The sequence below is a fragment of the Nomascus leucogenys genome, chromosome 13 (assembly GCF_006542625.1).
Source record: "Nomascus leucogenys isolate Asia chromosome 13, Asia_NLE_v1, whole genome shotgun sequence".
In the NCBI taxonomy this organism is placed as follows: domain Eukaryota; kingdom Metazoa; phylum Chordata; class Mammalia; order Primates; family Hylobatidae; genus Nomascus; species Nomascus leucogenys.
The window spans coordinates 36,384,216-36,412,025 of NC_044393.1; the positions used below are offsets into that span (position 1 = coordinate 36,384,216).

Here is a 27,810-nt window from a genome sequence, read left to right on the forward strand (position 1 = left end):
GGGCCCCAAAGCCAACGCTTCATCCCTGACAGCCTGGTGCATTTAGAGGGGAACTTTTTGTCCCTTGGCAAGATGGGTAGAATTTCAGGTTCATAGGGCAAGGGTATTTTAGCTTTAATAGATATTGTCAGCTGGGCACTGTGGCTTATGCCTGTAATCCCAGCACTTTGGGAGGCCGAGGCGGGCGGATCACGAGGTCAGGAGATCGAGACCATCCTGGCTAACACGGTAGAAACTCCGTCTCTACTAAAAATACAAAAAATTAGCCGGGCGTGGTGGCGGGCACCTGTAGTCCCAGCTACTTGGGAGGCTGAGGCAGGAGAATGGCATGAACCTGGGAGGCAGAGCTTGCAGTGAGCCGAGACTGCGCCACTGCACTCCAGCCTGGGCGACAGAGCAAGACTCCGTCTCAAAAAAAAAAAAAAAAAAAAAAAAAGATATTGTCAAACAGTTTTCCAAAGTCATTGTACACACTCTGTGATTCTACTTATAGTTTAAAAACAGGCAAATCAAATCTATGGTGTTCTAAGTCAAGACAGTAGTTACCTTTGTGGGGGCTGCAACTGGTACAGAGTGTAAGGGGGGACTATGGGATGGTCCGTTTCTTGATCTGGGTGTGTTCGCTTTTGGAAAAGTCCTTGAGTTGCATTTATAATGTGTGAACTTTTCTGTATGTTACACTTTAATTAAATGTACAAAAAGTCTCAGGAGGCCTCAGACTACTGGAAGCGGACACAACTAACCCCTCTGAGAACCCTCCAATCCAAGATGGACATATGTCCCCTTGGAAGTACACGGAAGCAGATGAAGACTCCCAAGCCGGATATTCCCAAATCCCCCAGTAGCCGCAGCTTCAGCGGCTGCTTATGGTCCTCCCTACACTCTCTCTTCCCCAGACAGCCCCCAAACATCTGGCTGCATTTGACTTGCTCTCTCCCTGTCCCACCTCTGGATTTAGTCCATGTTCTCCACCCTCCCCATTGTCAGCAATGTAGACAAGACAAATGCTTGGTTCACGTGCCCACCTGCTGCGTGCCATGCACGGGGCTGGTCATCATGGGTGGCAAATGTGAGCAACACACGAAGCCTCAAGGAGCAGAAAGGGACACAAATCACTTCAGCATAAGGTAATTTGTGATAAATGTCATGTAACTTGCAGCCCCTGGCCCCCTCCTACAGATAGTGTCTAAGAATAAACCCCACTAACATGTGACTCCTCTGTTCCAGCCCAGCTGTTTGGGTTACAAGAAAGAGACTCACTCCAGTTGCGTCACAGGATGGAGTTTTATTGGGAGGACATTCTGGACGGGCTCCCAGCAAGAGTCTGGCAATGGAGCATGAAAATGAATGCGCCTGGAATGAGGGAGGGTGCGGCCTCTGCTACACGAAGTTCACCTGGCCCCCAACTGCCTCCCAGCCTGTTAGCTCCTGTGCCAACTCCCCACTTCTCTCTCTGTTTTTCAACCCAAATCCTAGAGCGGAGGGCTCTTAGCTCCTCCTACCATCTCCACCAGGCTGCAGGGGGAGTCACTAGCCCACTCAAGAGCTCTCTCCTCTTGGTCCCTGATTCACAGGGGCACGTGATTCCTTCTTGGTAACTCTCTTTAACAGCCCAACACAGGGCCTCCAGGAAAAGGACAGGAGCTCACTCAGTCATGAACAGGGATGCATCTGGAGCAGGAACAAGGATGCTGACGACATCTGTGTCTGCCCTCCACTCTTGTAAGTGCCAGTAAGGCAGTACCCAGTCCCTGGGGGTAGGGGTGGTGGTGGTGGGAATGAGGGCATCTCTTCTTTCAGGGGCCAAATCTGGCACAAGGATATCTGCTTAGGCAACTCCACTGACTGGCATGCTCTCTCCCTAGGAAAACACCAAACCTTTTTTATTTCCTCAGTCTTAGTGTGAGAGTGATCACCTCTTCCAGGAAGCCCATGACCAGAATGGCCAGGGGCACACCCTGGCCCTCAGTAGATGGGCACTGAGACAAAACATGGCCTGCTGGTGGCATTCCCAACAACATCAAAAGTCCCAGGGATGAGCTCACAGTTGGGAGTCCTTTGGAAGTCCAATTCCAAATGTCCTCTGGACTCAAAATAAAAACATTTCCCAGTCTCCCTTGTAGCTTGGAGTAGCCATGTGACAATACTCCCGCCAATGGGAAGTGAGTGGAAAAGTCATGTGCAGCTTCTGGGTTGCGTTCACCGTGGGCATGGGTGTGCTTCTACCTCCACTCCTTCTTCTGGCTGGAGGGCATGTGGACAATGAGGGGCCATGGTGAGCCTCACAATCAAAGGCAACATTTTAGGGATAGAGAAAAGGAAGATAGAAGGATCCTGAGCCCCAACATCATAAATCATTGTAACAGCAAGACTAGCATGGGAGAGAAAAATAAAATTCTATCATGTTGAAGTCACTGTATTTGGTCTCTTGTTAGAGCAGGCTGACTGATACTCTGCTGAATACAGAGTGCCTTGGTGAGCCTCTGAGGATGCAGGATGCTGTAATCCAACCAAAGTCCAGGGTCACTTTCGAGAAGGATGTGAAAAGGCAGGGCTTCCTTTGAGGGAGAAATGGAGAGAAGGGAGGAGATCCAGAGAAGAGAGAGCGAGATCAGCTCAGTGCTCTTCAGTGTCCTCCAGGGTCAACACCCTCCTGGGTAGACCTCTCACCACCCATTTTTGGGGGGGCAACAGGCTTGGGGCCAGGTCACAAAAAGTCAGATGTCACAGAGCTGTTTTCGTAGAGGCAGGCAGAACCCAACACTGCCTCATTCACATTCACAGGCTGGAGTCATCACAGATGCTGGCCACTTTGTCCTCCAGAGGGCAGGCAACACCACTGGTCAGCCCAGGGGCGGGGCACAGGATGAGGTCTCACATGTGGCTGCATCAGGATCAATGAGCTTCCCACAGAGAAAACCCTGGTCACAGGAGGCCTCTGGGAGCCAAGGCAGGCCCCCCAGGCCCCCCAGGCCCCCAGCCTCAGGCAGGGTCCCAAGAGGATTGGTGGGAGTGTGCATGGCTGGAAGTGTGACTTGCAGCCCTGGCCCACCAGGTGAATCAGCTGCAGAAGGGACACACCACAGGGGAGGAGAAACTGACTTTCACTTCTGCCCAGGTGATGGGCAGGCTCAGGAGTGGGGAAGAGGCCTCAGAACAAAGATGAGGGAGTCAGAACATACATGTCTTGGAAATGGAGGGGATGCTGCTAAGTCCAGAAAGTCTCCCCTAATCCTCTAAGCCAGCCACCAGCTGACACAGGGATTCTCTCTGCCCCAAGCAGAACAGGGCTCTCCTATCTCCTGAGGGGCTCCTGGTTCCCTGCACGCTCTCCCCAACCTCCCCGTGGTCCCAGGCACCATCCTCTAAATGACAGCAGTCTCCAGATGCCGGTCGGCACTGTGGGTTAGCTGGGTATTATATCTGCCCACGTGTGTTGAATGGATACCTGTGTGGTCTCTTTCTGAAGAGCCATCTCCACCGAATTCTCACCCATGCTCTGCTTACAAACACGCCTCCTTCTGCAAGGCCCAGAGTGGACTCAGAGAGCCTTTCCCCTCCCCACCGCCTGCCCCCATTCCTCTCCCGCTCCCCACAGGCTGGCTCCAGACCACCAGAGCGTGGGAACCTCATGGAGAGTGGGTGCTTCCTCTGTCTTCCTCCCTAGCCCTTGCTTTAGCACAGCCAGGGCAGAGAGGAGGAAAGAAGAAAACTATAGCAAGGAGGATTTAGGGGCAATTCTAGAAGGGATTCCCAATTTGGAGGGGCAGTCTAGGAAGTAGGCAGCCTGTGAACTTAATAGGAGGTCCTAAAGGACCTGGGGGAATTTGGGGAGAAGATGAGGTGGGCTGCGTTACCCCAATCTTCTGGCCCACTCCCAGCTCCAGACCCACCTCCAGGTGTAGCAGGCCCCCAGGCCCAACAGCAGGAGCAGGAGGCCCACCAGCAGTCCCAGGACCCAGAGCAGCTGCTGGAACTGATGCAGGCGGTGCAGGGCTGGAACACAGAGCGGGACTCAGGGCAGCCACAGCTGCAAGCCCCCAGTGCTTCCTTCCAAAGGGACCCACCCAAGATGACACCTTCTAACTTTTGCTTTATCTCTGAAGCTCTCCAAACAAGGGAGCTCCTAGCAATCAGTTTAGAGTAGACAGGCAAATCGTGCTGCAGCAGGAGGGATACAGGGAAGGAAGCCTTTGGGCCTAAGAGCTGGCCTTTTGTGCAGAGTGGCCTGGGAGATGGAGCCCCCTCCCCTCACCTCTGACCCCAAAGTAGGTGGAGGTAGAGGCAGAGCCCAGGGCATTTGAGGCAGAACACACGTATTCCCCTTGGTCGCTGGGCCTCAGCGCCTCGATGTCCACCCTCAGGGCATTGGGGGAAGCCAGGATATGAATGTGTGGCTCTGCAGGAGCACCCTGGGGCTGACTGGAGGCCACCAGTCGACTGCCAAGGTGGAGAGACAGGCTGGCGAGCGGCTCGCTGTCCACTCGGCAATCCAGGATGCCCCGGAGGCCACCCTCAGGCTCCACGAAGACCATCATGATGGGCGTCTTGGGAGGGTCTGTGGGGAGGAAGGGAGTATGGTGATTGCAGAAAATGACCACAAATTCCTCCCTCCCTGTACCCATGCACAGTGACTTTGCTGCTCCTCCCATTAAGAGGCAGAACCTATTTCCTCACTCCTTGAATCTGTGACTCAGTTTGACCAACTGAAGAAAGAAGTGATGTTGTGCAACTTCAGAGCCAGACCTCAAGAGGCCTTGTAGCTTCTGCTCTGCTGGTTGGAACACAACAATGTGGGAAGCCCAGGCCAGCCTGCTGGGCACATGTGGCCCAACCGGCAGCCACGAGCATGCAGTCATCTGAGACCACTGGATAACTGCAGCCACATGAGGTGTGAACAACAGAAGAACTCCCCAGCTGAGCCCAGCCCACAGAATTGAGCAAATAACATGGCTTTTGTTTGAAGCAGTAAGTTTTGGTGTGGTCAATAGCAATAGCTGACCGATACAGTGTAGGCCTTGGTGAAGGCTGGGGTGGGAGACCAAGACTGATGAGGGCTTATTGTGTGCCAGACACTCAGCATGCTTTCTTTTGTTTTTTTCTTTTCTTTTCTTTTTTTTTTTTTGGAGACAGAGTCTCAGTCTGTCACCCAGGCTGGAGTGCACTGTGGTGATCTTGGCTCACTGCAACCTCCACCTCCCAGGTTCAAGCGAGTCTCCTGCCTCAGCCTCCTGAATAGCTGGGATTACAGGTGCATGCCATCATGCCGTGCTAATTTTTGTATTTTTAGTAGAGACGGAGTTTCGCCATATTGACCAGGCTAGTCTCGAACTCCTGGCCTCAAGTGATCTGCCCGCCTCAGCCTCTCAAAGTGCTGGGATTACAGGCATGAGCCCCCGTACCCAGCCATTTATTTCTTATACTACTTGCAAGATGAGGTGAATGATGTATTCCCCATTTTACAAGGTCACACAACCAGACAGTGGGAGAGCCAGGATTCCAACCTAGGACTCAATATCCGTGAAGCCTTCACTCTTGGCAGACAGAAGAGGAGGAAGAACTGAGGTGGGCACGTGAGATGTGGGGAGACTAAGGCGGGGGAGGGGGTTCACACTCACAGAGCACGCGGAGCATGACTGGAGCAGAGGCAGCAGCCCCAGTGGGGAGCTCAGCCAGGCAGTGGTACATCCCAGCTTGAGCACGAGCCACGTGGGTGAAGGCGAGAGTGGGCACAGGCTCCGTGTACAGCCGCCGGTCATTCCAGAACCATGCAAAGGTGGAGTTGCCCACAGGCCCAGGGCCACCCAGGAGGCGGCAGCTGAGGTTCAGGGCAGCGCCCTCAGGCACGTCCAGGCCAGGATCCGCCACCACGCGCGCACCTGTGGGCGGAGGATAGAGAGATGGTTGGGGATCTGTAGGCCTCGGGGGCTGGAGCCTCTGGGTGGGACCTCTGAGGGGCCTCTGCACATTGTGGGAAGGTCTCAGTCTGACTTGGGATTGGGCCTTCCAAGGTGGAACTGTGCCCCCTCCAGTGGGAGCTGTGCCTCCTCCATCAGATTAGGCTTCTCAAGGCAGGGCTTTCTCAGACCAGACAGCCCGCTCTAGTGGGAGCTCCAGCCCCTCTCATGGACTTGGACCTGACAGCATCAGAGCCCCTCCTCCTCCTCTCTCTCCCACTCACCTTCTACCTGCAACCGCCCGATGGTGCTGATTGAGCCCAGCAAGTTTTGGGCTGTGCAAACATAGGTGGCATCACCTGCAGGGACATCTTGCACCTGCAGCCGTAGGGCATTTCGGGCCACCTGGACATGGCTTGTCCCTGATGCCAAGCTGTGGACCCCGCTGCTCGTGGCCAGCACCTTGCCATCGTGAGATAGGGCCAGCTCAGCAGGTGGCTCACTGTCCACTGTGCACTGTATCACAGCCATGGATCTGGCCCTGGAGTCCCGGAAGGAGGACAGGACAGCGTCCTGAGGGGCATCTGTGGGCAGGCAGGGCACAGATGGGGGCCTTGCTTAGGCACCCTGTACTGCCCATTGCCCAGCTGCCTGGGGTTGGCCAGGCTGAAGCCTCTGGACCAATGGCCACTTCCTAGAAGTGACACCTTCCCAGGAGTCCTGTGGGCAGAGTACTCCAGGCAGGGCTTATAGGACTGTCTCTTTCTCCAGCACCGATGTCCTCTTTCCCCAACTGCCCATTCCTGGGCCCACTGCAGTCCTGTGCCCACTCCCACCAGAGCCTAGAAGCACCCTCCACCACCCTCCTTCTGGGCAGCCCTGGCCAAGGACCCTCTGCTCACAGAGGACTTGCAGGGCAGCAGGACGGGAGCTGCGGGTGCCCTGGGCATCCTGGGCCTGGCAAGAGTAGGCGCCTGCATGAGCCCGCGTGGCCACCGGGAATGAGAGCGAGGCAGCTGGACCCTCCTGCAGCCAACGACCATTGTGGTACCACGTATAGAGAGTGGGTGGGTGGGCAGCAGGGTCCTCACAGGTCACTGTGATGGGGGCACCTTCAGGCACGGTAGCTTCTGGAGCCAGGATCACCCGCACACCTGTACCAAGGAGGCCAGGATCAGCTGGGCCCAGCCAGACATCACAGTGGGTTTCCATCTCAGTGGGCTTGGCCTGGGCCCTGCCTTACCCTCCAACCGCAGCTCCAGGGATGTGTTGGCCTGGCCCAGAGGGCTGCGGGCAGAGCAGCTGTAGAAACCCTCGTCACTGGGCTGTGGCTCCCGCAGCTCCAGGCGCAGGGTGTTGGGGACAGAGGCTGCTGTTGAGGAGGCCAAGAGGCGACCGGCGTGGCTGAGGGCCAGCTGGGCAGGTGGGCGGCTGTCTACAGTGCACAGTACCAGGGCCAGCTGCCCACCATGGCTCTCCAGGAGGTAGGTCAGGCGCAGGTTGCGGGGCGCGTCTGCAGGGCATGAGAGGCTTACACGGAGTCACAGGCGACAGCCTGCAGGAGGCCAGTTTGCAGGTCGCATTCAAACTCAGGAGGGCCCTGGTTCCCCACCCCCGATGGCTCCCAACCACCCAATCTGAGGCATTGCTCCTCTGCCCAGACAGGACTCACCCCAGTGCCCCCTACTCTAATGCTCCTTGCCCAGTGCTCCACTAGCTACTGGGTACCGAGTTCCCCATTGGACACCTGTGGGGTTCCGGCCATGCCCTGATCCCTGTGGGCTTCTGTCATTCCTGTCAGTCCCACCCTGCATCCAGCCAGACTCACAGAGGACGTCCAAGGTGATAGGTCTGGAGAGGCGGGGTGCCTGACCAGGGGGGCCCACACCGCAGCGGTAGGAGGTGGCATCCCTGACTGTGACATTGGGCAGGGGGATAGAGTGGGCATCCAGGCGCTGCTGCCCATCCTGGTACCATGTGTAGGTGAGCTGGGCCGGGTGAGTGGTCCACACAAGGCAGGTCAGGTTCACCAGCTGCCCCTCCTGCACGGTGGCCCCGGGCCACACCTGCACATTCACAGCTGGGGAGAGGGAGGGCACAGGACACCAGTGAGGGTCTTGAGGCTGTGTACAGCAGGCCACCTGTCTCCATGTGGGCAAGCTGCCCCTACTGCTGGGGAGCCCCTTGGCCTTTGGGAGCCTCGGGTGGCCCACCTATAAATGGGGCTTAGAGGTCGAGCTTGGGAATAGCCCACTGGCTCCTGAGTGGTCCCAAGTAGAGTTCCACAGAGTCCTGGAAGGCCCTGAGCTCCTCCCTGACCCTGGCTGGGGGCAAATGGGGAGACCACAGACCTCCCCTCCCCTGCTGCACTTTCTCCTGAAATTCCCTGTTTAGTTTTATCCACTGGGCATACATGTAAAATTTGGTGTTTAAAAAAGGTTCTCCCAAGAAACTCAAGTCTGGAGTCCACCACCCTTAGGAAGGGTGGGAATGGGGACTATTCCCATGCCCCCAGGCTTCTAGAACCCTGTCCCACCTCCTCTCCTCTTTTAAAGGAGCACACATGCACACACACACACACACACACACACACACACACACACACACACTGACCTTGAGCGTCGAAGTCAGCTGAGGCCGAAGCCTGGCCCAGGGTGTTGGAGGCCTCACAGGTGTAGACACCCTCATCCTCCAGCATTGCCCCGTGGATCTCCAGACTCAGTGTGTTGGGGGCCACAGCCACCTGCAGCCTGGGAGAGCTGCCTTCAGGTCCCCCCACACCTTGTAGGGTGGAGGCCACGAGGCGGTCCCCGTGGAGCAGCCGAAGCTGGGCCGGAGGGTCACTGTCCACACGGCACAGGAGGAGGCCCAATCGCCCAGGGCCTGTGTCCATCAGGGTAGTGAGTGTGACGTGGCGTGGGGCATCTACACAGGGTGGGGAGTGGTCAGGACCCAGCCAGGGGGTCCCTCATCCAGGGCTGTGTCATGTGACAGAGCCCGGGACCAGGGGACTGCATTCCTTCCCCCACACCTGGATGGGACAAAAGTCCTTACAGGACACGTGGAGGCTGATGGGTGCAGCTAGGCTCGTGGTGGCTGAGCCTGGGGCCTGGGCTTGGCAATGATAGGCCCCAGCTTGTGTCAAAGTTATGGCCGCAAAGCGGAGTGTAGCTGAGGTCGACTCCTGGAGGGGCTGGCCATCCCGATACCAACGATATGAGGTCCCCTCTGGGACTCCTGTGGGTACCTGGCAGCTCAGGACCACAGCCTGGCCCTCTTGGAGCTCAGGTGATGGCGACACCTGGACCCAGGCTCCTGCAGGGGAAAACCAAGAGCAGGTGAAGGCTCTCCACCACACCTCTCACAGTCTGGGACCATGTGCGTGTCTACCTAGGACTACACAACCCTACCCCGTGTGTTGGAGCTGCAGCCCCCTTCCAGACCACCGGCAGGGCCCACTCAGCCCCATGCCTTGGCCCCTCCTGCTCCCCACTCTCCTGCACAGGCTCCATCCTGGCATTTACCTCCCACCACCTGGTGGGATGGTTTTACTGTGTCAGTCATATTTCGCCTACCAAAGCATAAGCCTTATGGGCACTGGACTTGTGTGACCTGTGACCCCAGTTCCAGGCACTGTGCCTGCATGTGTTAGCTCCTGACAAATGTTGGTTCAACCCATAAAGTACTGAAAAGGGAGGGATTTAGATCATCCCAGGGCCATCGTCCTAACTAGGAGCTGGACTCAGCATGGGTGACCAAGGGCTTGGAAGGGAATGTTAGCAGCTATGTGATCTTGAGCGCCCTCGCCAGGCTAGCCCTGCATCCAGACTCCAGGCCACAAGAGCACAGGACCTGGGGACCAGGCAAAGGGCAGCTCCTCAGTGGCCCCTGGGTCTGAAGCAGGAGAACCCCAGGTTGCAGGGAGTGAGATGGAGGGACAGCTGGAATGCTAAGCAAGAACACAGACCACGCCTGAGACCACAGCTAGCAGGGTCATGCAACTGGGGAAAAGCTCCTAAAACTCAAACCTTCAATTTCTCCCTGCAAAATAGGCATGCTAAGTAAGAAAAGATACACAGAACCGAGGCTCAAAGTAAATGTCCCAAAATTGGTGCTGTTGGTCACCGCGGTGGAAGAAGCATGCATGTTCCTTTGACTTTTGCATTATGGTTATTATCTTTCCTTTTTCCTGGTTTATTTGTTTAGGGAGAATTTTTTTTTTTTTTAAGACAGAGTCTCACTCTGTCATCCAGGCTAGAGTGAAGTGCAATTTTGGCTCACTGCAACCTCCATCTCCCAGGTTCAAACGATTCTCCTGCCTCAGCCTCCCAAGTAACTGGGATTACAAATGCCCACCACCACACCTGGCTAATTTTTGTATTTTTAGTAGAGTGTTGTCTGGGCTGGTCTTGAACTCCTGACCTCAAGGGATCCGCCTGCCTCAGCCTCCCAAAGTGCTGGGATTACAGGCATGAGCCACAGTGCCCGGCCTGTGGGAGGATTTTTATAGAGACTATATATATATTATATTATATATATTATATTTTATATATATATTATATTTTATATATATATTATATTATATATATTATATTTTTTATATATATATATAATATCCACTGGGCATACATGTAAAATTTGGTGTTTAAAAATGGTTCTCCCAAGAAACTCAAGTCTGGAGTCCACCACCCTTAGGAAGGGTGGGAATGGGGACTATTCCCATGCCCCCAGGCTTCTAGAACCCTGTCCCACCTCCTCTCCTCTTTTAAAGGAGCACACATGCACGCACACACACACACTGACCTTGAGCATCATATTTATATACAATATATAATATATATATTATATATTATACAATTACAATATACAATATACAATTATATACAATACATATGTAACACATACAAATATACATTATGTATATTCTTATGCATAATATATTCATATTCTTTATATACACATATATGTGGGTGTGTATGTGTGTGTATATATTTTTATATATAGGATTTTTATAGAGACTATATATTATATATAATATATATTATATATTATATATTACATATAATATATATTATATATATTATATATTACATATAATATATATTATATAATATGTAATATAGTATAGATATATAATATATATTATATATAGTATAGATATATAATATGTAATATATAGTATAGATATGATATATATTATATATTATATATAGCATAGATATATACTATATATTATATATAGTATAGATATATAATATATACACACATACACACACACGTATATGTGTATATAAAGAATATGAATACATTATGCATAAGAATATACATAATGTATATTTGTACGTGTATATACATACATAAACATATATGCATAATATAAATATACATATGTATGAGAATGTTTACTATGTAACAAAATTATATAATCACAAAATAAGTTATTTCAGAAAGTGCTCCCACCAAGCAAGCCACCTTGTGAATTGCCATTGCCTCCTAGTGGCTGCTGCAGTTATTACAGGTGAAAATATCTAGCTGGCTGCTGCAGTTATTACAGGTGAAAATATCTAGCTGGAGGCAAAGGGAGGCCTTCTGCTGGCTGGCTGGAAACTGCCATTACCAGGACTGAAAAAGACACATTTCTGCTGCACAAAATTCACAGCACCCAGCCCAAAGTCTGACCAGAGTAGCCCCCAGGGCATCAGAGTCTACCATATCTTCAGAAGATTGACACTCACCTCGGACCTGGAAGAAGAGTGAGGTGTTGGATGATCCAAGAACATTTGTGGCCTCACAGCGGTAGCTGCCAGAGTCCCCAAGGCCCAGTTCTCGGACCTCTAACTTCAGGGAGTTGGCCTCAGCCTTAGCCTGGAGCCGACTGTGGGATGGGACCTGGGGACCCAGGCTGGTGGCCAGGAGGTGCTCCCCATGGAACAGGGCCAGCAAGGCCAGGGGACGGCTGTCCACAGTGCAAACAAACAGAGCCATGTGGCCCTGGCCCATGTCTAGGAGGGCTGACAGCTTTGGAGGGTCCGGGGGATCTGCAGGAACAGAGGGAGCTGAGGCCACCCAGCCTAGCTCACCACATTACAACTGCCACACTATGTCCCCCACCTCCTGCCACACACACAGCCTAAGCCATGCTCTTTCCTCCCCAAAACCCAGCCCAGCCCCTGCTTCTCCCCAGACCACCCCTCCACCTTCCAAGTCCCCAGGCTGCCCATGCTGGTCACCCACAGAGTACATTCAGGAGCACGGGAGTGGAGAGCTGGGAGCCAGCCTCGGTCAGGATGCGGCAGGTGTAAAGGGCAGCATCAGTTCTGGCCACGGGCAGCAGTGTCATGGTCTCCAGGGGACCTTGGGCCCACAGCACCCCATTTCGGAACCAGGAGAAGTTGGCGGGGCTGCCAGCGGCTTCCCGGCTCACATTGCAAGTCAAGTTGGCTTCTGTGCCCTCCTGAAGCGTGTGTGATGGTGCAATGACCAGGACAGTAGCTGGAGAGCAGGCAGCACAGGCTCACTGACCACCCCCAGCCCCCAGGAGCCAGGGGTCCAGCCGCCCAGCCTGGAAGGAACAGGAAGGAGGCCCCCTGGGGTGCTCACAGGGTTGGGGAGAAAAGCAAGCCAGCTCACAGGGCAGCCTAGGAGAAGTGGGCCCTGGGAACTGTGGGGGCCCTGGGTAGAGAGGGTTGCAGTACAGGGAAGGAGGACAAGGCAGCCCAACTGTCCCAGCTGGGGAGTCCTTCCTCAGGGACCAGCTGTGACGCCTGTCCCCAGCCTGAACAGAGATCATGGGAAGGAGCAGCTCTGATCTTCCTGAATGTGGAGGAGGGCAGCGAGGGGCCCCCACTGCTGCACAGAGTGGTTTTGCCTGATTAGATCTTCCTCAGAGCAGAACAGTCCAGAGCTCCAGCCCCTGCCCCCATGCCGCCCATTCCCTGCCCGACTCACCCTGGCCATTGAAGGTGGCTGAGGCAGAGGCATTGCCCAGGGCATTGCTGGCCTCACAGAGGTACAAGCCCTCCTCCTCCAGCAAAGGGTTGTGAATCTCCACATGCAGCAAGTTGGGGGCTTTGGTGACCTTTATGCGTGGGAAACAGCCCCCACAGGTGCTGCAGCCACCCCCTGACGGCAGGGAAGTGGCCACAACACGGTCCTTGTGGAACAGCTGCAGCCTGGCAGGGGGGTCGCTGTCCACACGGCACAAAAGGAGACCTCGCCGTCCAGCCCCGGCCCCAGCGGCATCAAGGTCCAGCCTGGTGGTGAATGTTGGTTGGCGAGGGGGGTCTGCAGGGAGGAAGAACATGGGCACTCATCCCACGGTTGCTGCCAGGGCCCCACAAGCCTGGCTAGGCTCCCAGAATACACTGGACAAAGGCAGATCCCCAAGGCTGCCCCAAACAGCTGTGCACTGCACAAGGGCAGCCAGACCAGGGTGGGTGGAACTCAAGCTAGGCTCATGCTCCTCAAGCTAGCTGTGCCCTGATGCTTACTGAGTCTTCCCAGAAGAAGGAGCACCATTTTCTAGCTCAGACAAAGGTGCTGTATGGGCTGGCTGCCACCTTGCATAAGTCCCATCTGCTGCTGAGCAGGGTGTCCGCCTAGCAATCCCTGGGGGTCATGCTCTCTGCTCCCACCCCGCACCCAATGCCTTACCACGGAGCCTCCCCTCAAGATCTGCCCTGCAGCTTATCTCTGATCTCCAAGCCAGCTCCTGTGATATTAGCGAATGCATAGAATGGCCTCTTCCTGAAGGCTTCTGGAGACAGTTGGCCAAAAGAGAGCAATCAGCCAAGGCCCCCATGTGATCTCACTCAGACACCAGAAAACTTTGCAGAGGCTGCTGCCCTCTGACAGTTCCGGGACGTGGCTCTGGCACACACGTGTCAGGGGAAGCCTCTGGAATCAGGCCCTTGGTTTTATACGGAGCCTCCCCGCTTGGCGGATGCAGAGGGACTGTCTGTCCCTGTGCTGAGGGGCTTTGCCTTGGCGTCTATGGGAGCCCAGCACAGCCTGTGGGGCATGTGCACAAATAGAGGAGTGTGGTGTCCCAGGGCTCACCCATGAGGACAAAGCATGGATGTGGTGCCCATGCTGAGCTTGAGGCTGGGACAGAGGAGCCCACAGGGCTGGGATTGGAGGGTAAAGACATGGGGAGGTAGAGAAGGCCCCAGCCTCATTTCCTAAACTTCAGCCCCAGATGGAAAGGCCCATTGTGGCCAGGTCTGTGACCCAGCCCTCCTGATGTAGACTGTGGGGCAGGGCAGGACAGGGCTGGGGGGCCTGGAGGAGGTGGGGTGGCTGGTGGGTCCCGGCAGGAGGCTGCAGCAGGTGGTGGCTGCTCACAGAGCACAGTGAGAATGGCTGGTGAAGAGGGGCCACTGGCACTGTGGCTGTCCCGTGCCCGGCAGTGGTATGAGCCGGCGTCAGTGCTGGAGGCCGCAGGGAGCAGGAGGCTGCTGCTGGGACCCTCGTGAAGCAGGGCTCCATTCAGGTACCAGGAGAAGCGGGCATCAGGCGTGGGGCTCAGGCCGCTTCTGCAGCTCAGTGTCACTGGCTGTCCTTCCACCACCTCGGCTGCTGGGCTGATGAGGAGACGGGCGGCTGCGGGGAGAGGAAGAGGCTGGGAAGGGTCCTGCCTCTCAACCCCACATGCTGCCCTATACAGAAAGCCTTCCAGGGTTCTCCTTTCCCCACACTACTGTAGGTAGCTCTGGGCTTTGTGGTGGATCAGGAGGGTTTGCCCTTTAATGCCAAATCAGATCCATTGGTAGTAGCTGGCTGCAGCGTGGTTGAAGATTCAGAGCCAGAGCCCAGGCTTATGTCCAACACCTGGCTTGGCTGTGCATGGTAGCTCATACCTGTAATCTTAGCACTTTGGGAGACTGAGGCAGAAGGATCGTTTGAGGCCAAGAGTTCCAGACCAGCCTAGGCAACATAGTGAGACTCCATCTCAAACAATTTTTTTTTCGAGACTGAATCTCACTCTGTCTCCCAGGCTGGAGTGCAGTGGTGTGATCCTGGCTCACTGCAACCTCTGCCTCCTGGGTTCAAGTGATTCTCCTGCCTCAGCCTCCCAAGCAGCTAGGATTATAGGTGTGCCACCACACCCAGCTAATGTTATATATTTAGTAGAGACAGGGTTTCACCATGTTAGCCAGGCAGATCTCGAACTCCCGACCTCTGGTGATCCATCCGCCTCAGCCTCCCAAAGTGCTGGGATTAGAGGTGTGAGCCACTGTGGCCAGCATTATTTTTTTTTTTTTTTTTTTTTTTTTTTGAGATGGAGTCTTCCTCCGTCAGCCAGGCTGGAGTGCAGTGGCGCAATCTCAGCTCACTACAACCTCTGCCTCCCAGGTTCAAGCAATTATCCTGCCTCAGCCTCCCAAGTAGCTGGGACTACAGGTGTGCGCCACCACACTCAGCTAATTTTTGTATTTTTAGTAGAGAGGGGGTTTCGCCACGTTGGCCAGGCTGATCTCAAGCTCCTGACCTTGGGTGATCTGCCTGCCTCGGCCTCCCAAAGTGCTGGGATTACAGGCATGAGCCACCGTGCCTGGCTACAGTTTTTTTTTTTAATTAGCTGGGTGTGGTGACATGGGCCTGTAGTCTCAGCTGTTTGGGAGGCTGAGATGGGAGGATGGCTTGAGCCCAGGAGTTTGAGGCTGCAGTGAGCCATGAACTTACCATTGCACTCCGGCCTGGGCAACAGAGCAACACCCTATCTCAAAAAACAAAAACAAAAACCTGGCTTGATCAATTAGCTACCATGCCCTCAGGAGAAGAGAAGGACAGTGCACATACTGAAAGCTGGAAGACCCTACTTTTCTTTTTCTCTTTTTCTTTTTTTTTTTGAGACAGAGTCTCATTCTTGTCGCCTAGGCTGGAGTGCAGTGGTGCTATCTTGGCTCACTGCAACCTCCACCTCCTGGGTTCAAGCAATTCTCCTGCCTTAGCCTCCCAAGTAGCTGGGATTACAGGCACTCACCACCATGCCCAGCTAATTTTTGTATTTTTAGTAGAGATGGGGTTTCACCATGTTGGCTAGATCTCTTGACCTCGTGATCCACCCACCTCGGCCTCCCAAAGTGCTGGGATTACAGGAGTGAGCCACTGCGCCCAGCCAGAAGACCCTGCTTTTCTATTTGGCTTCCCACATCTGACTGCTAGCATACAGCCTGCTCCCAAAGTTTCATAATTAAAAAATAACGAATGCTTCTGAGGGACTCTCCAAGTTTAGAGTCAGGGTATATGCAAAAGGAATGATGTGACCTGTTGTGTTTCCCTTTTTGCCTTGACTTTCAGGAAGCTCTGATGTTGGGTCACTGCACAGCCCCTGTCTTTTATGTGACGTAGCCAGTTAGCTCAGTCCTGCAGTTGAGGGCACTAGACTTCTAGAAGGAACAGACTGGAGCAGGCTCCTCCTCAGGCTCCCTCCACTCTCCCTGGCTGCCAGTGCCCGTCTTACCATTGCCATGGAAGTCCAGGGTGGAGGTTGCATTTCCAAGGGAGTTGGTGGCTGAGCACTTGTACTCCCCACTGTCAGCTTCTTCCAGCTCTCGGATCTCCAGGCGCAGGGAGTTGGGACCAGAGGTACCACTGAAGCGTGGGCTGTGATCACTGTCCCCGGAGGTGGAGGCCAGGATATGACCCCCGTGTGACAGCACCAGTGTTGCCAGGGGCTCACTGACCACAGAGCAGTGAAGGATGCCCACAAGTCCCGCCTGGGTCTCCAGGAAGGCTGTCAGGACTGGGGTGAGAGGCGGGTCTGTGTAGAGACGAGAGGTGAGCCTGTCACCCTCAGACAAGGGCATTCCCTGGATACCCTGATACAACCCGTGACCTATGCACCCCTTTGTCCCACACTGCCCTGTGAGAAAGGGGCAATCCCAAAGTGCCTGAGTGCCTGCTGAATACACTTTTGTCCTTGGCTGGGCTGGGCATATCACTCTGTTGTCCCAGTCAGTGTTCAGGGCCACCCTGCAAGTGGGGATAGGAGCCCCACTTCAAAGATGAGAAAACTAATAGAGAGACCTGGCTAGGGACAGCACCTCAGCCAGGTGACCAAAGTGAGCATCATCAGCAATGGGACTAGCTGACACAGAGTGCCTCCTGACAGGGCAGCACGTCTACGGCCTTCCCACCCAGAGGGCATGGTCTCAGGCCATTCAAGTCAGGCAAATGTGGAGTGAGGGACCTCCTCAGAACAGCAGGCCTGAACTCTGCAAGTTTCAATGTCAAGAATGACAAGGAAAGACTGAAGAACAGTCCCAGACTAACGGAGAATGAAGAGACTCAACGACCCAATGCAATGTGTGAACTGTGATTGTATTCTGGACCAGAAAAAAAATGGCTACAAAAGACAGTGTTAGGTCCATTGGTAAAATGTGAATATAGATTATAGCTTGGATAATAGTCTTCTATCAGCCGGGTGTAGTGGCTCACACCTGTAATCCCAGTACTTTGGGAGGCCAAGGTGGATGGATCACCTGAGGTCAGGAGTTCAAGACCATCCTGGCCAACAGAGTGAAACCCTGTCTCTACAAAAACACAAAAATTAGCCAGGCAGGATGGTGGGTGCCTGTAATCCCAGCTACTCGGGAGGCTGAGGCAGGAGGAGAATCGCTTGAGCCCCAGAGGCGGAGGTTGCAGTGAGCCAAGATCGCACCATTGCACTCCACCCTGGGCAACACAGCGAGACACCATCTCAAAAAAAAAAAAAGTCTTCTATCAATGCTAAATTTCCTGATCATGATCGTTGCATTGTGGTTACATAAGAGAATGATCTTAGGAATTTAGCGGTAAAGAGGCATCATGTCTGCAACTTCAGGAATATAAATATGTAGGTAGATACATAGATAGATAACATATTCATATGTATATAGAGAGTCCATATATGTATAAGTGCACATGTCCACATAGAGTGGATGTGCATACACACAAGTGCCCATATACGTGCACATGTATATATGCAAGTCTATATTCATACATTCATATGTATGTATATACGTGTGTGTGTCTGTGTAGATAGCGAGAAAGATAAAGCAAATGTGCCAAAATGTTAATAAATGGGAAATCTAGGTTAAAGGTATGTAATCATTCTTTGTCTTTCTCTGCAACTTTTCATAAGTTTAAACTTCCAAATATAAAACAGGAGGGAACTAGGGAGGTCAAAGCCTTGCCCAGGTGTGCAGAGCTGGGACGTGAGCTCAAGGCCACCTCCGGGTAAGTGGCCTTGAAGTTCCTATGCCCAGGACCCCAACCCTTCCTTGGGGCTCCACCGTCTGGCCCTGCTCTGACCGTGTCCAGTGCCACCCCACCCTGGCCACTTACGGTTGACTACCACGCTGACAGGGCCCGAGCGCTCGCTGCCATGGGCGTTCTGCACCTCACAGAAGTAGAAGCCAGTATCAGCCCTAGTGGCCGAGTGCAGCAGGAGGGTATGGGAGTGGGCGTCCTCCAGCAGGACATGGTTCTTGTACCAGCTGTAGCGGAGATCACTGGGTGCCCCACTGGGTGTGTTGCAGACTAGCGTCACTGTCTGGTTCTCCAGGATGGGACCTGTTGGGCTCACCTGGACCTCAGCCACTGCAATGGCAGCATAGGGAGTGCTGGGGGGTCCCAGCCGACTTCCAGCCCCAGCCCCACACAGTCCCTGGGTCTCAGCCAATCAGCCTCAATCTCTGCACATCCTACACCACCCGCCTGCTGCTACAGTGGAGCCTCCTGGAGTGTTCTGCATCTCTTCATCCAGCTCACCAGGATCCCCCTGACACCCCACCCTTCAGGGGGGTATTGTCACCTGTCTCATGGTAAGGCAGGGCTGGGACTCCACCCCTGCATCCAGGAAACACTGGGTTATGCCAGTTGCTGGCCCTGCCCTGCCCTGTCTCCCCTCCGTCCCTGAGGCCTGAGCTCCTCCCTATTCTCTGGCCAATATGCAACCTTCCCAAGAACTCACTGAAGATGTGGAGGCTGATGGGGGGTGAGACCAAAGAGCCCACGCCATTCTCAGCTTGGCAGGTGTAGACGCCAGCATCGCTCCAGGCTGCCTGGGGCAGGTGCAGCACACCAGTCTTGGTTTGGAGGCGTACCCCATCCTTGAGCCACTTAATGGAACTGACTGCAGGGTAGCTGCTGTTCACCTGGCAGGTGAGTGTGACTGGCTCACCTGGAAGGATATTCCTCCCCGAGGGGCTGAGGAGGATCTTCACACCCTTGGGGGCATCTGCAAGTCACAGTGGGGGGTATTGGGTAAGGTGCTTGGGGAGGGCAGAGGATGGCACACTTCTTCTTGCCCCCCTTTAAAAGCTCTGTCCTAAGGAAGTATGCCCAGATAAAACAGCAGTCCCCTTCCATCCTCACCCAGGGCATGCTCTGTCCGCCCATGTCCATCCCTTTCCCGCCCCCTGCGCCTGACGCATTCCTATGCCCATTGAGAGCTGATCATGTGATGCTTGGGCAGCGTCCAGCCTACCCCACCAGATGTAGTTTTCTGCTTCCCAATGCTGTCCATTGCCCCTGCTCTATTTGGGGCAAGCTCCACACACACGGTCATGGGTACCCCACTGCTAGCTTTAGTGGCCTGTGGAAGCTATTGGTAAGGGACCAACCACCTAGTGGGAGGGGGCCAAAGGCAGCATCAAACTAGCTCTGAAAATAGTTACCCAGTTTGTAAACAAGAGGCCAACAATACAAAGAAACTGCATTTCCTTAAATCTTGTTCCAAAGCCTCTCTCTGTGTATTCAAGTGTTTTATTCTTATTTTTTTAGAAACAGGGTCTGGCTCATCACCCAAGCTGGAGTGCAGAGGCACAATCATAGCTCACTGCAGCCTGAAACTCCTGGGCTCAAGTGATCCTCCTGCCTCAGCCTCCCGAGGAACTGGGACTACAGGTGCAAGCCACCACATCCAGCTAATTTTTGTTTTTAATTTTTTGTAGAGACAGGGTCTCACTATGTTGCCCAGGCTGGTCTCGAACTCCTTGCCTCAAGCAATTCTCCTGGCTTGGCCTCCCAAAGCACTGGGGTTACAGGTGTGAGCCACTGTATCCGGCCTCAAGTGTTTAATATGTGCCAGGCACTCTTCTAAATACCTTACCTGGATCATCTCCTTTATTTGTTTTTGTTGTTGTTGTTGTTGTTTTTTGTTTGAGACATAGTCTCACTCTGTCACCCAGGCTGGAGTGCAGTGGCACAATCACAACTCAATGCAACTCCACCTCCTGGGTTCAAGCAATCCTAGTGCCTCAGCCTCCTTAGTAACTGGGATTACAGGCATGTGCCACCACAACCGGCTCATTTTTGTATTTTTAGTAGAGATGGGGTTTCACCATGTTGGCCAAGCTGGTCTTGAATCCCTGGCCTCAAGTGATCCACCCGCCTCAGCCTCCCAAAGTGATGGGATTACAGGCATAAGCCACCGCGCCCGGCCCATCTCCTTTAATTTTTATCATAAATCTATGAGACAGGAACCATCTATTGTTATCTTCACCATAGACATGAGAAAACAGAGGCTCTAGGAGGCAAGGAACTTGCTCGAAGTTTTCCCATCTAGTGGGTGGGTGGAGCCAGCAGCCGGATGCCTGTGAGCAGCGATTGTTCTAAAATAGGCTGCCCCATTTGAGATGGAAGATGCATAACCAATGGAAACCCGGGCTTTCTCCCCACTGACTCATAGCCGTGCCTGCGTGACACCCTGGTCACCATGGTCATGAGCAGGCTTAAGGCAGGAAAGGGATAAACCCCACCTCACCAGCATCCTCCAGCGCAGGGTAAATCCCGGGGCACTCGCTGCCAACCCTGAAGCTGCGTGGGAGCTCCTGTTCCCCAACCCTTTGTGTCTCCCTTTCTCTGCCCAGCCTGGCCTCAAGGCCAAGCCCCTTCGAAGCAGTAGGAGGTGGAAGCGAACCATTTAACGAAGCCCTCGGGGCTCAGCAGTGTCTCTCCACTTGCCCTGCCCTGGAGGCCCAGGTGCAGCCTGGTTTTGCATCAGGAGCAAAGCTTCCATTTCTGTGGGCTGGAGAGGGGCTGGTTTCTGTCAGGGAGCCACAGATGTGCTCAGCCACAAGGGTGTGTCCCCAGACAACTCACACTTCACTTGGAGGTGAATCTCGCTGTGAGCCCTGTGATTGGCCACGGAGAGCTGGCAGCGCAGGATCCGGCCGTGGTCCTGCCAGGACATGGCCATGTGGAGGGTCTCCAGGTGGCTGACGCTGGTGGGCTCAAACTTCTGGCTGTTGAAGGTGACAGAGCGAGCAGGGTCCTGGCCTTGCCACTGCAGTCTGACCTGCTCCTGCAGGCATGCGTAGGGAGTGGAGCAGTTGAAGTCCACCTCTGTGCCCTCCAAAAGCTCCACCGGGGCGGCAATGGTGGGCACCCTGGGCTCCTCTGAGGACAGAGACAGCAGTGCTCAGGACCTGCTTTCACCACCCCTGAGATCCCTTGCCCTGGAAACCCCAGCTGAGGAGAGAGCCCTGGGGAGGGGGCTTTTAGGGGAAGGAAAGGTGCTTTCTACTCCAGCCCCACCTGGGTGAATACAAGGGAGAACCAGGCCTGGGCCTACACAGGGGCTGGAACGGAGGCTGAGACTGGCTGGTGTTAGAGTCAGGACAAGGGCTGGGGCTGACAGCCAAGGGGTCCGGAAGCAGCTTGGGAATCCCTCCCGGGGGCAGCCAGGCCACCCCACTTATCACCTGTTACTGTGACCAAGGTGCCTTTCACATCTGACCAGCGGTTGACCTCACTGATCTCGAAGCGGAAGTTGTAGGAGCCAGAGTCCTCGGGCTGTAGGTCCTTCAGCAGCAGGTTGCACACCTTGTGCTCCGGGTTCCCCATGAACTCGGCGCGGCCGCGGAAGCGGGCCTCCACCAGCTTGGGGTCTGCCGAGTGGCTCGCCACCTGCCGCCGGCCCGAGTAGTCATAGTACCAGATGGTCGTGATGCCATCAGGCACCTCCACGTCGGCAGGGAAGCTGAAGATGCAGGGGATAAGCAGGCAAGACCCCTTCACGCCCTGCACGTCCTGGGGACTGGAGACGCCCCATGAGGCCTGGCCTGGGGGAAGAATGGCAGGGGGACAGAGAGGAGGGTGATACAGGCCTCAGGGTGCCACAGAGCCCTGCGACCTGCCCCAGGGAAGGTGCCCCAGATGGGCTCCCAAACTCTGCCCTGCCCCGAGAAATGCACACTTAGAGCAGCCCTTCTCAGTGCCCCATGGGTCAGTCCACTGCCCGAGGCTGCTCAGAGGTTTGGTAGGGTGGCTCCAAGACAGATCGCAGCTTCCTGCCCAGCTCCTGGCCACTGCCCGGTTGGGCCCTCCCTTGACCTCAGCAACCAAACATGTGACCCAGGCATAGTCTAATCTGCCAAGGGCTGGACTTATGAAGGTTGGGCCCTGGAAGACAGGCACTAGGCCCGCAAAGCTTACCTGCTGGGAAGAATGAGGCCAGGAGGAGAAGCTTGGGCAAGAAGCCCATAGCAGGTTCTTGTGCTGCTCCTGTTGCCTAAGAGGATGGTGCGCACTGCACTGGCTGGGCACACAGGGGCCTCCAGGGACACCTCTGGGCACTTTAGCCCCAGCACCTGCTAGAAGTCCAAGCCTGTGTCCCCACCTCCTCTGCTGGCCAACCCAATAAGAGGGCAGGGCTCTTAAAGACCTCTGAGTCAGCCACAAGCAGAGAGCCAGGAGGCCACGTTCCCAGCTCAGGCTGTGCCCAAGAATGCCCTCACTTGGTGGCCTGCCTCAGAAAAGCCTGTGTGTCCCTTGGCCCTATCCCAAGTTCTGCTTTCCCAGCCCCTCAAGGATACCACCCTAAGGCAGATGAACAGCTGTTTCTCCCTCTTCCCCACTTCCCTGCCCCCTCCCCACCACCCAAGCCAACAGGAACTGGAGCCCAGAGATGCCCAGTGACTCACTCCAAGACACCCAGCTAGAATGATGGTTTCTTCCTGAGGCTTGTCTCCTACCACCTGCCTTGCTAACTATAGACCATAATGGGACTTTACTGAACTTGCCAAAGTGCTGCCTTTAACAGTCACTCCCCTGCTCAAAAACCTTCTGTGGCTCCCCATTGCCCATGAGATGTGAAAAGTCCTCATTTCCTGCCCCCAGCTCTGTCCCCATTCCCTGCTCTCTGCAGACCCACTCTGGGGGCAGTTCTGTCTGCTCACGGGCTCCCTAGCTGCCCAGCTCTATTTCCACCACAAATAATCTTTGCCTACTGAAACCTTATTCAACCTTCAAGGAGCAACATGAATTTGGCTTCCAGTTGGAACTTCTCCTTTGAGGTTTCTGTAGCTACCCCAGAGCTATCTCTATTTTCCTTGCCTTGTTTTTTACAGCTTGTGAGAGCCCATTTCTCAGGACCTAGAACTGAAGATATGTGCCCCATAGCAGTGCAGAGCCCACCAGGCATTCAGCAGACCCCTTAGTGACTAAGAGAGGGGTGAGGTTTTTAGGGGTTCAGAGTTGAGGCTCAGAGTTGGAGTGGGGAGGTGGCAGGGCAAGTCTAGGTTTGAAAGGTAGCATGAGAGCGCTGTGGAACACATACGCCACTAATATGAGCTCAATGTGTGCTGAATGTACCACATGCAAAAAGGCAGGCCCTCAACCATGGAGTGCCCCTGGTCAGGGAGTGTCTAAGGGGTACCATAGACCTGAGTCTAAAAGGAAGAGATGCCAGAAACACATATAAGTGAAACTATAAAACTCTTAGAAGAAAACATAGGTGAAAATCTTCATGACCTTGGATTAGGCAATGCTTTCTTAAGTATGAAATTAAAAGCACAGAAAAAAAAATAGGTAAGTTGGACTTCATCAAAATTTAAAACTTGGCCAGACACAGTGGCTCATGACTGTGAACCCAACAGTTTGGGAGGCTGAGGCAGGAGGATCACTTTAGCCCAGGAGTTCAAGACCAGCCTGGGCAATACTGCAAAACTCTGTCTCTACGAAAAATTAAAAAACAGGCCTGTGGTCCCAGCTACTCTGGAGGCTGAAGTGGGAAGATCGCTTGAGCCCAGGGGAGGGGTCGAGGCTGCAGTGAGCCATGATTGCACCACTGCACTCCAGCCTGGGTGACAGAGCAAGACCCTGTCTCAACAGAACAAACAACAGCTGGGCGCGGTGGCTCACGCCTGTAATCCTAGCACTTTGGGAGGCTGAGGCAGGCAGATCACAAGATCAAGAGATTGAGCCCATCCTGGCCAACATGGTGAAACCCTGTCTCTACTAAAAATACAAAATTAGCTGGGTGTGGTGGTGTGCACCTCTAGTCCTAGCTACTTGGGAGGCTGAGGCAGGAGAATCACCTGAATCCAGGAGATGGAGGTTGTGGTGAGCCAGGATCACACTACTGTACTCCAGCCTGGTGACAGAGTAAGACTCTGTCTCAAAAAAAAAAAAAAAAAAAAAGGATATGCATCAAAGGACACTATCCAGAGAGTGAATAAAAGGACAATCCACAGAATGGGAGAAAATATTTGTAAATCATTTATCTGATAAAGGACTAATATCCAGAATATATAAAGAATTCCTACAATCAACAACAACAACAACAACAAACCATGAAATCCAACTCCAAAAATGGGCAAAACACTTGAATAAACATTTCTTCAAAGAAGATATATAACTGGCCAATAAGGACATGAAGATGCTCAACATTACTAGGCATTAGGAAATGCAAATCAAAACCACAGTGAGATACCACTTCACATCCGTTAGAATGGCTATTCACAAACAAACAAAGCAACACAGAAAACAATAAATATTGGTGAGGATGTGAAGTTGAAATTCTTATGTATTGCTGGTGGGAATATAAAATGGTTCCATCACTGTGGAAAACAATTTGGTCATTCCTCAAAACGTCAACATAGAATTACCATATGATCCAGGAATTCCACTCCTAGGTATATACCCAAAAGTACTGAAAACAGGGACTCTAACAGAGTATACCAATGTTCATGGCAGCACTATTCCACTAAAAGGTGGAAACAGGTCAAGTGTCCACAGTGAATGGATGTGGATAAACAAACTGTGGTATGTACATACAATGGAATATCAATCGGCCATAAGGAGGAATGAATTCTAACATATGTGAACCTTGAAAACATTATGCTCAGTGAAATCCGCCAGACACAAAAGGGCAAATATTGTAGGGTTCCAATTACATGAAATATCCAGACTACGTATATTCAGAGACTGAAAGTAGAGTAGGATAGCGGTAACCAGGGGCTGCAGGGAGGGAGAGTTAATGTTTAATGATTGCTGAGTCTCTCAGATAATGAAAAAGTTCTGGAAATAGTGCTGATGGTTACACAATATTGCAAATGTACTTAATGTCATGGGGTGTACACTTAAAGACAGTTAAAACAGTAAATTTTATATTATGTATATTTCACCACATACACACCCATGTTGCCAACTTTGCAATCCTCCCTGGTCCTAAATGCTGACTTGGCCAAGTGAACGGGGAGGCTGGAAGTGGGGAAAGGAAACTCATGACCTCCCAGCCCCCAGCCCATCCGCCTCAGGGGCTGGGCTCAGCAGATTCCGATGACTACCAGGGGGCACACCTGGGAAGGGGGTGAGCTGAGGCCCAGGGCCGGTCAGGCTGACCAGGTGGGACTTAGCCCGCTGCAGAAGGCAGAAGGTGCCCCGGTAGGGGGGCACAGTACAGGGCGGGATTGGGACAGGAAGGACACCGCTCCCCAGGGGACCCAGCCCTCTTGCAGGCTGCCAGAGTGGACTGATCTGGCCATTTGTGGAGGCCCAAGGGCTCGTCTCCAGTTCTCTGGGAAGCCCTAGGCCTCCTCCTCTTCTGGGGAGATGCACCCCCAGCCTCCACACCAGGTTCTTGGCCACTGGAGAATGATATAGCTGGGGCCCTGGGACCTGGACACCTCATCGTGAAGAAAAGCAGCCTGCTGGGCACACTGGGGGTCAGATGTGTCCCTGGCCACAGGGGATGTCAGGGTCAGCTCTGCTATGGCCAGGGCAGCTATCTTGTCCCAGCTCCCCTGTTCCTCCCATTTGGGGTCCCGAAAAGGGCAATCATGAACCTGATGGAAGAATGGTGGGGTTCTGGACACAGCGACCCCGGAACAGGGCGTGGGGGAGGACCCTTTCCAGGACCACTCCAATCACATAATGTAGAGGCCACCTATGCTTAGCCCGGCCCTAACCCCAAAGGGGTCAGCCCCACCAGAGTCCAGCCTATTGGTTCAGCCTGTTCCACCACAAAGGCCAGCTTCAGCCCAGATAACTGTTCTAGAAAGAGAAAGAGCAGGGACAGCCCAGAAAGCAGATCTCTGTCCCTGTTTGAAAGCCTGGAGTTGAGGGGACAGTGCCCCGCCCCCCGCCCCCCGCCCCCCGCAACTTGGGTTGCAGCTGTGGCCTAGTGAGCAGCCAGAGCCTCCTGGTGGTCGAGGGGAAATTGCGGGTCCCGGGAAAGAGAGCGGTGTGCTAGCAACAGGGAGCAAGCAGCTCTGCAGCCCTGAACCATCCCTCCCTTGGGTGACTCTTTTGGAAATCATTGTCCCCCAGACAGGAAGTTCCTGAGGTTCATCCTTGGGTCTCCAAGTCTTGGGTGCTCTGAAGACAGGATTTTAAATCCCCACTCCTAGTATTGGTATGTGTTGCATCAGGGTGGCTTGAGCTGGCCTGGTACACAGTGGGCACTCACGTTTGCTGCCTGTTTGAGACCAAGTGCCTCAGGAGGTCTTGGAGGGTGCGCTGGGGCCCCAAGTCCCTGACCTCTGATTCCAGAGGCCAAGTTTAGCTGGGGAAGAAAGGGCAGAGGCAGTTTCCCTGTGGACAGCTAGGCCCGGGTGTACGATTCCGTTTCTGTTTCCTGACCCCAAGGCTTCTCCCCAACTTCCCCATTGGGCTAGAGAAGGAAGAACACAGGGTGACATGGCCAGCTGGAGGTTACTGGCCCACAGATAGGGAGTCAGGGTACAGATGGGCAATTCCTGGAGCAGATTATGGTCAAAATAGTGGAAATCCCCAATCACAGGCCAAATGTTTAATTCTCAGAGCCATAGAATCCATAACTAATGTTTACTGGCTTTGATATGGGCAGTAGAAATTTCACACTTCATTCCTTAATCTGGCTCTAAATGCTTCTGGCTGGAGTGCCCACTCTCCAAACTGTGCTGGACAGCACCAGAAGCCCTCCTGTAGACGGACGAAGTGGTGATGGATGAAGTGGAATGGTGCTGGGGTTAGAGTAAGGAGAGATTATCATTGGGCTGGGCTGGGGCTGAGGTCAGGGTGATGGTCAGGTTGGAATTCTGGAAGCAAATTAAGGCTGGGATTGGGGTGGACATTGAGGTTGAGTGATGGGTGGGGGTAAGGGTGAAGGTTGGAGTTGGGTGCAGGTGATGGTTAATATATAGTGAAGGCTGGGTTGAGATGAGGATGATAGAGTCGGAATTGTGGTTAGGTTTGTGATGATGGATGGTTGGGATTGGATGAGATGAGTAAAGTGAGGTGAGGGTGAGGTATGGTTGGAATAGGGGCCGGGGCTGGGGCTGAGGTAGGGTCAGAGCAGGGTGATGGTCAGGACTGGGATTGGGATGCAGGTTGGAAGGACTTGGGGTGGTGGAAGGGTTTTAGTTGAGTCCAGCTTTGATTAGTGTCTTGGGCTTGGGTTGGTTTGGGGTCCGCCACTCGCACCCAGCTGGACCCCCCAACCCCTGCCCCTACCCCGCTCAGCCAGTTTCAGCCCAGCCCCGCTTCTAATGCTCCACTCACCCTCCGGGCCCAGGGACCAGGGACAGGGGTACCTGCTCCACAGGAGGAAGTGGCTGCGGGGGTGCTGGACCTGCGGAGAGAACAGGAAGGACGGCCAAGAGCTCCTGGTGCAGCTGGCTCCCCAGGGCTCTGCTGGCTCAAGAGAGAGGGATCCCGTATC

The 27,810-nt window shown here is 53.8% G+C and overlaps 1 protein-coding gene across 2 annotated transcripts; it reads right to left on the minus strand.

Annotated features, from left to right (window-relative positions):
• Positions 1 to 1,265: 1,265 nt before the first annotated feature.
• Positions 1,266 to 27,810, minus strand: SIGLEC1 (sialic acid binding Ig like lectin 1). 2 transcript variants are annotated; one of them, XM_030825631.1, is made up of 22 exons: positions 27,683 to 27,810; positions 22,323 to 22,480; positions 21,590 to 21,949; positions 20,988 to 21,284; positions 18,856 to 19,122; positions 18,228 to 18,482; positions 16,363 to 16,662; positions 14,241 to 14,498; positions 12,846 to 13,181; positions 12,132 to 12,389; positions 11,633 to 11,935; positions 8,952 to 9,212; positions 8,511 to 8,822; positions 7,726 to 7,977; positions 7,141 to 7,410; positions 6,800 to 7,051; positions 6,182 to 6,481; positions 5,619 to 5,879; positions 4,256 to 4,558; positions 3,894 to 3,996; positions 3,449 to 3,521; positions 1,268 to 2,903 (listed from the first exon to the last, which is right to left on the minus strand). In XM_030825631.1, exons 2-22 carry the CDS (start codon positions 22,369 to 22,371, stop codon positions 2,844 to 2,846), a joined length of 5,130 nt encoding a protein of 1,709 aa, XP_030681491.1. In that variant the 5' UTR covers positions 22,372 to 22,480; positions 27,683 to 27,810; the 3' UTR covers positions 1,268 to 2,843. The 2 variants fall into 2 exon arrangements, with proteins under 2 accessions (XP_030681492.1, XP_030681491.1); XM_030825632.1 differs by lacking the exons at positions 3,449 to 3,521; positions 27,683 to 27,810 and having other exon boundaries at positions 1,266 to 2,903; positions 22,323 to 22,477.

Coding starts and splice junctions, on each gene's coding strand:
- SIGLEC1 (XM_030825631.1), bottom strand. CDS start 22,371: ATGGGCTTCTTGCCCAAGCTTCTCCTCCTGGCCTCATTCTTCCCAGCA. Junction 21,950..22,322: donor GGCCTCATTCTTCCCAGCAG/GTAAGCTTTGCG, acceptor TTCTTCCCCCAG/GCCAGGCCTCATGGGGCGTC. Junction 7,052..7,140: donor CCTGGAGCTGCGGTTGGAGG/GTAAGGCAGGGC, acceptor TCCTTGGTACAG/GTGTGCGGGTGATCCTGGCT.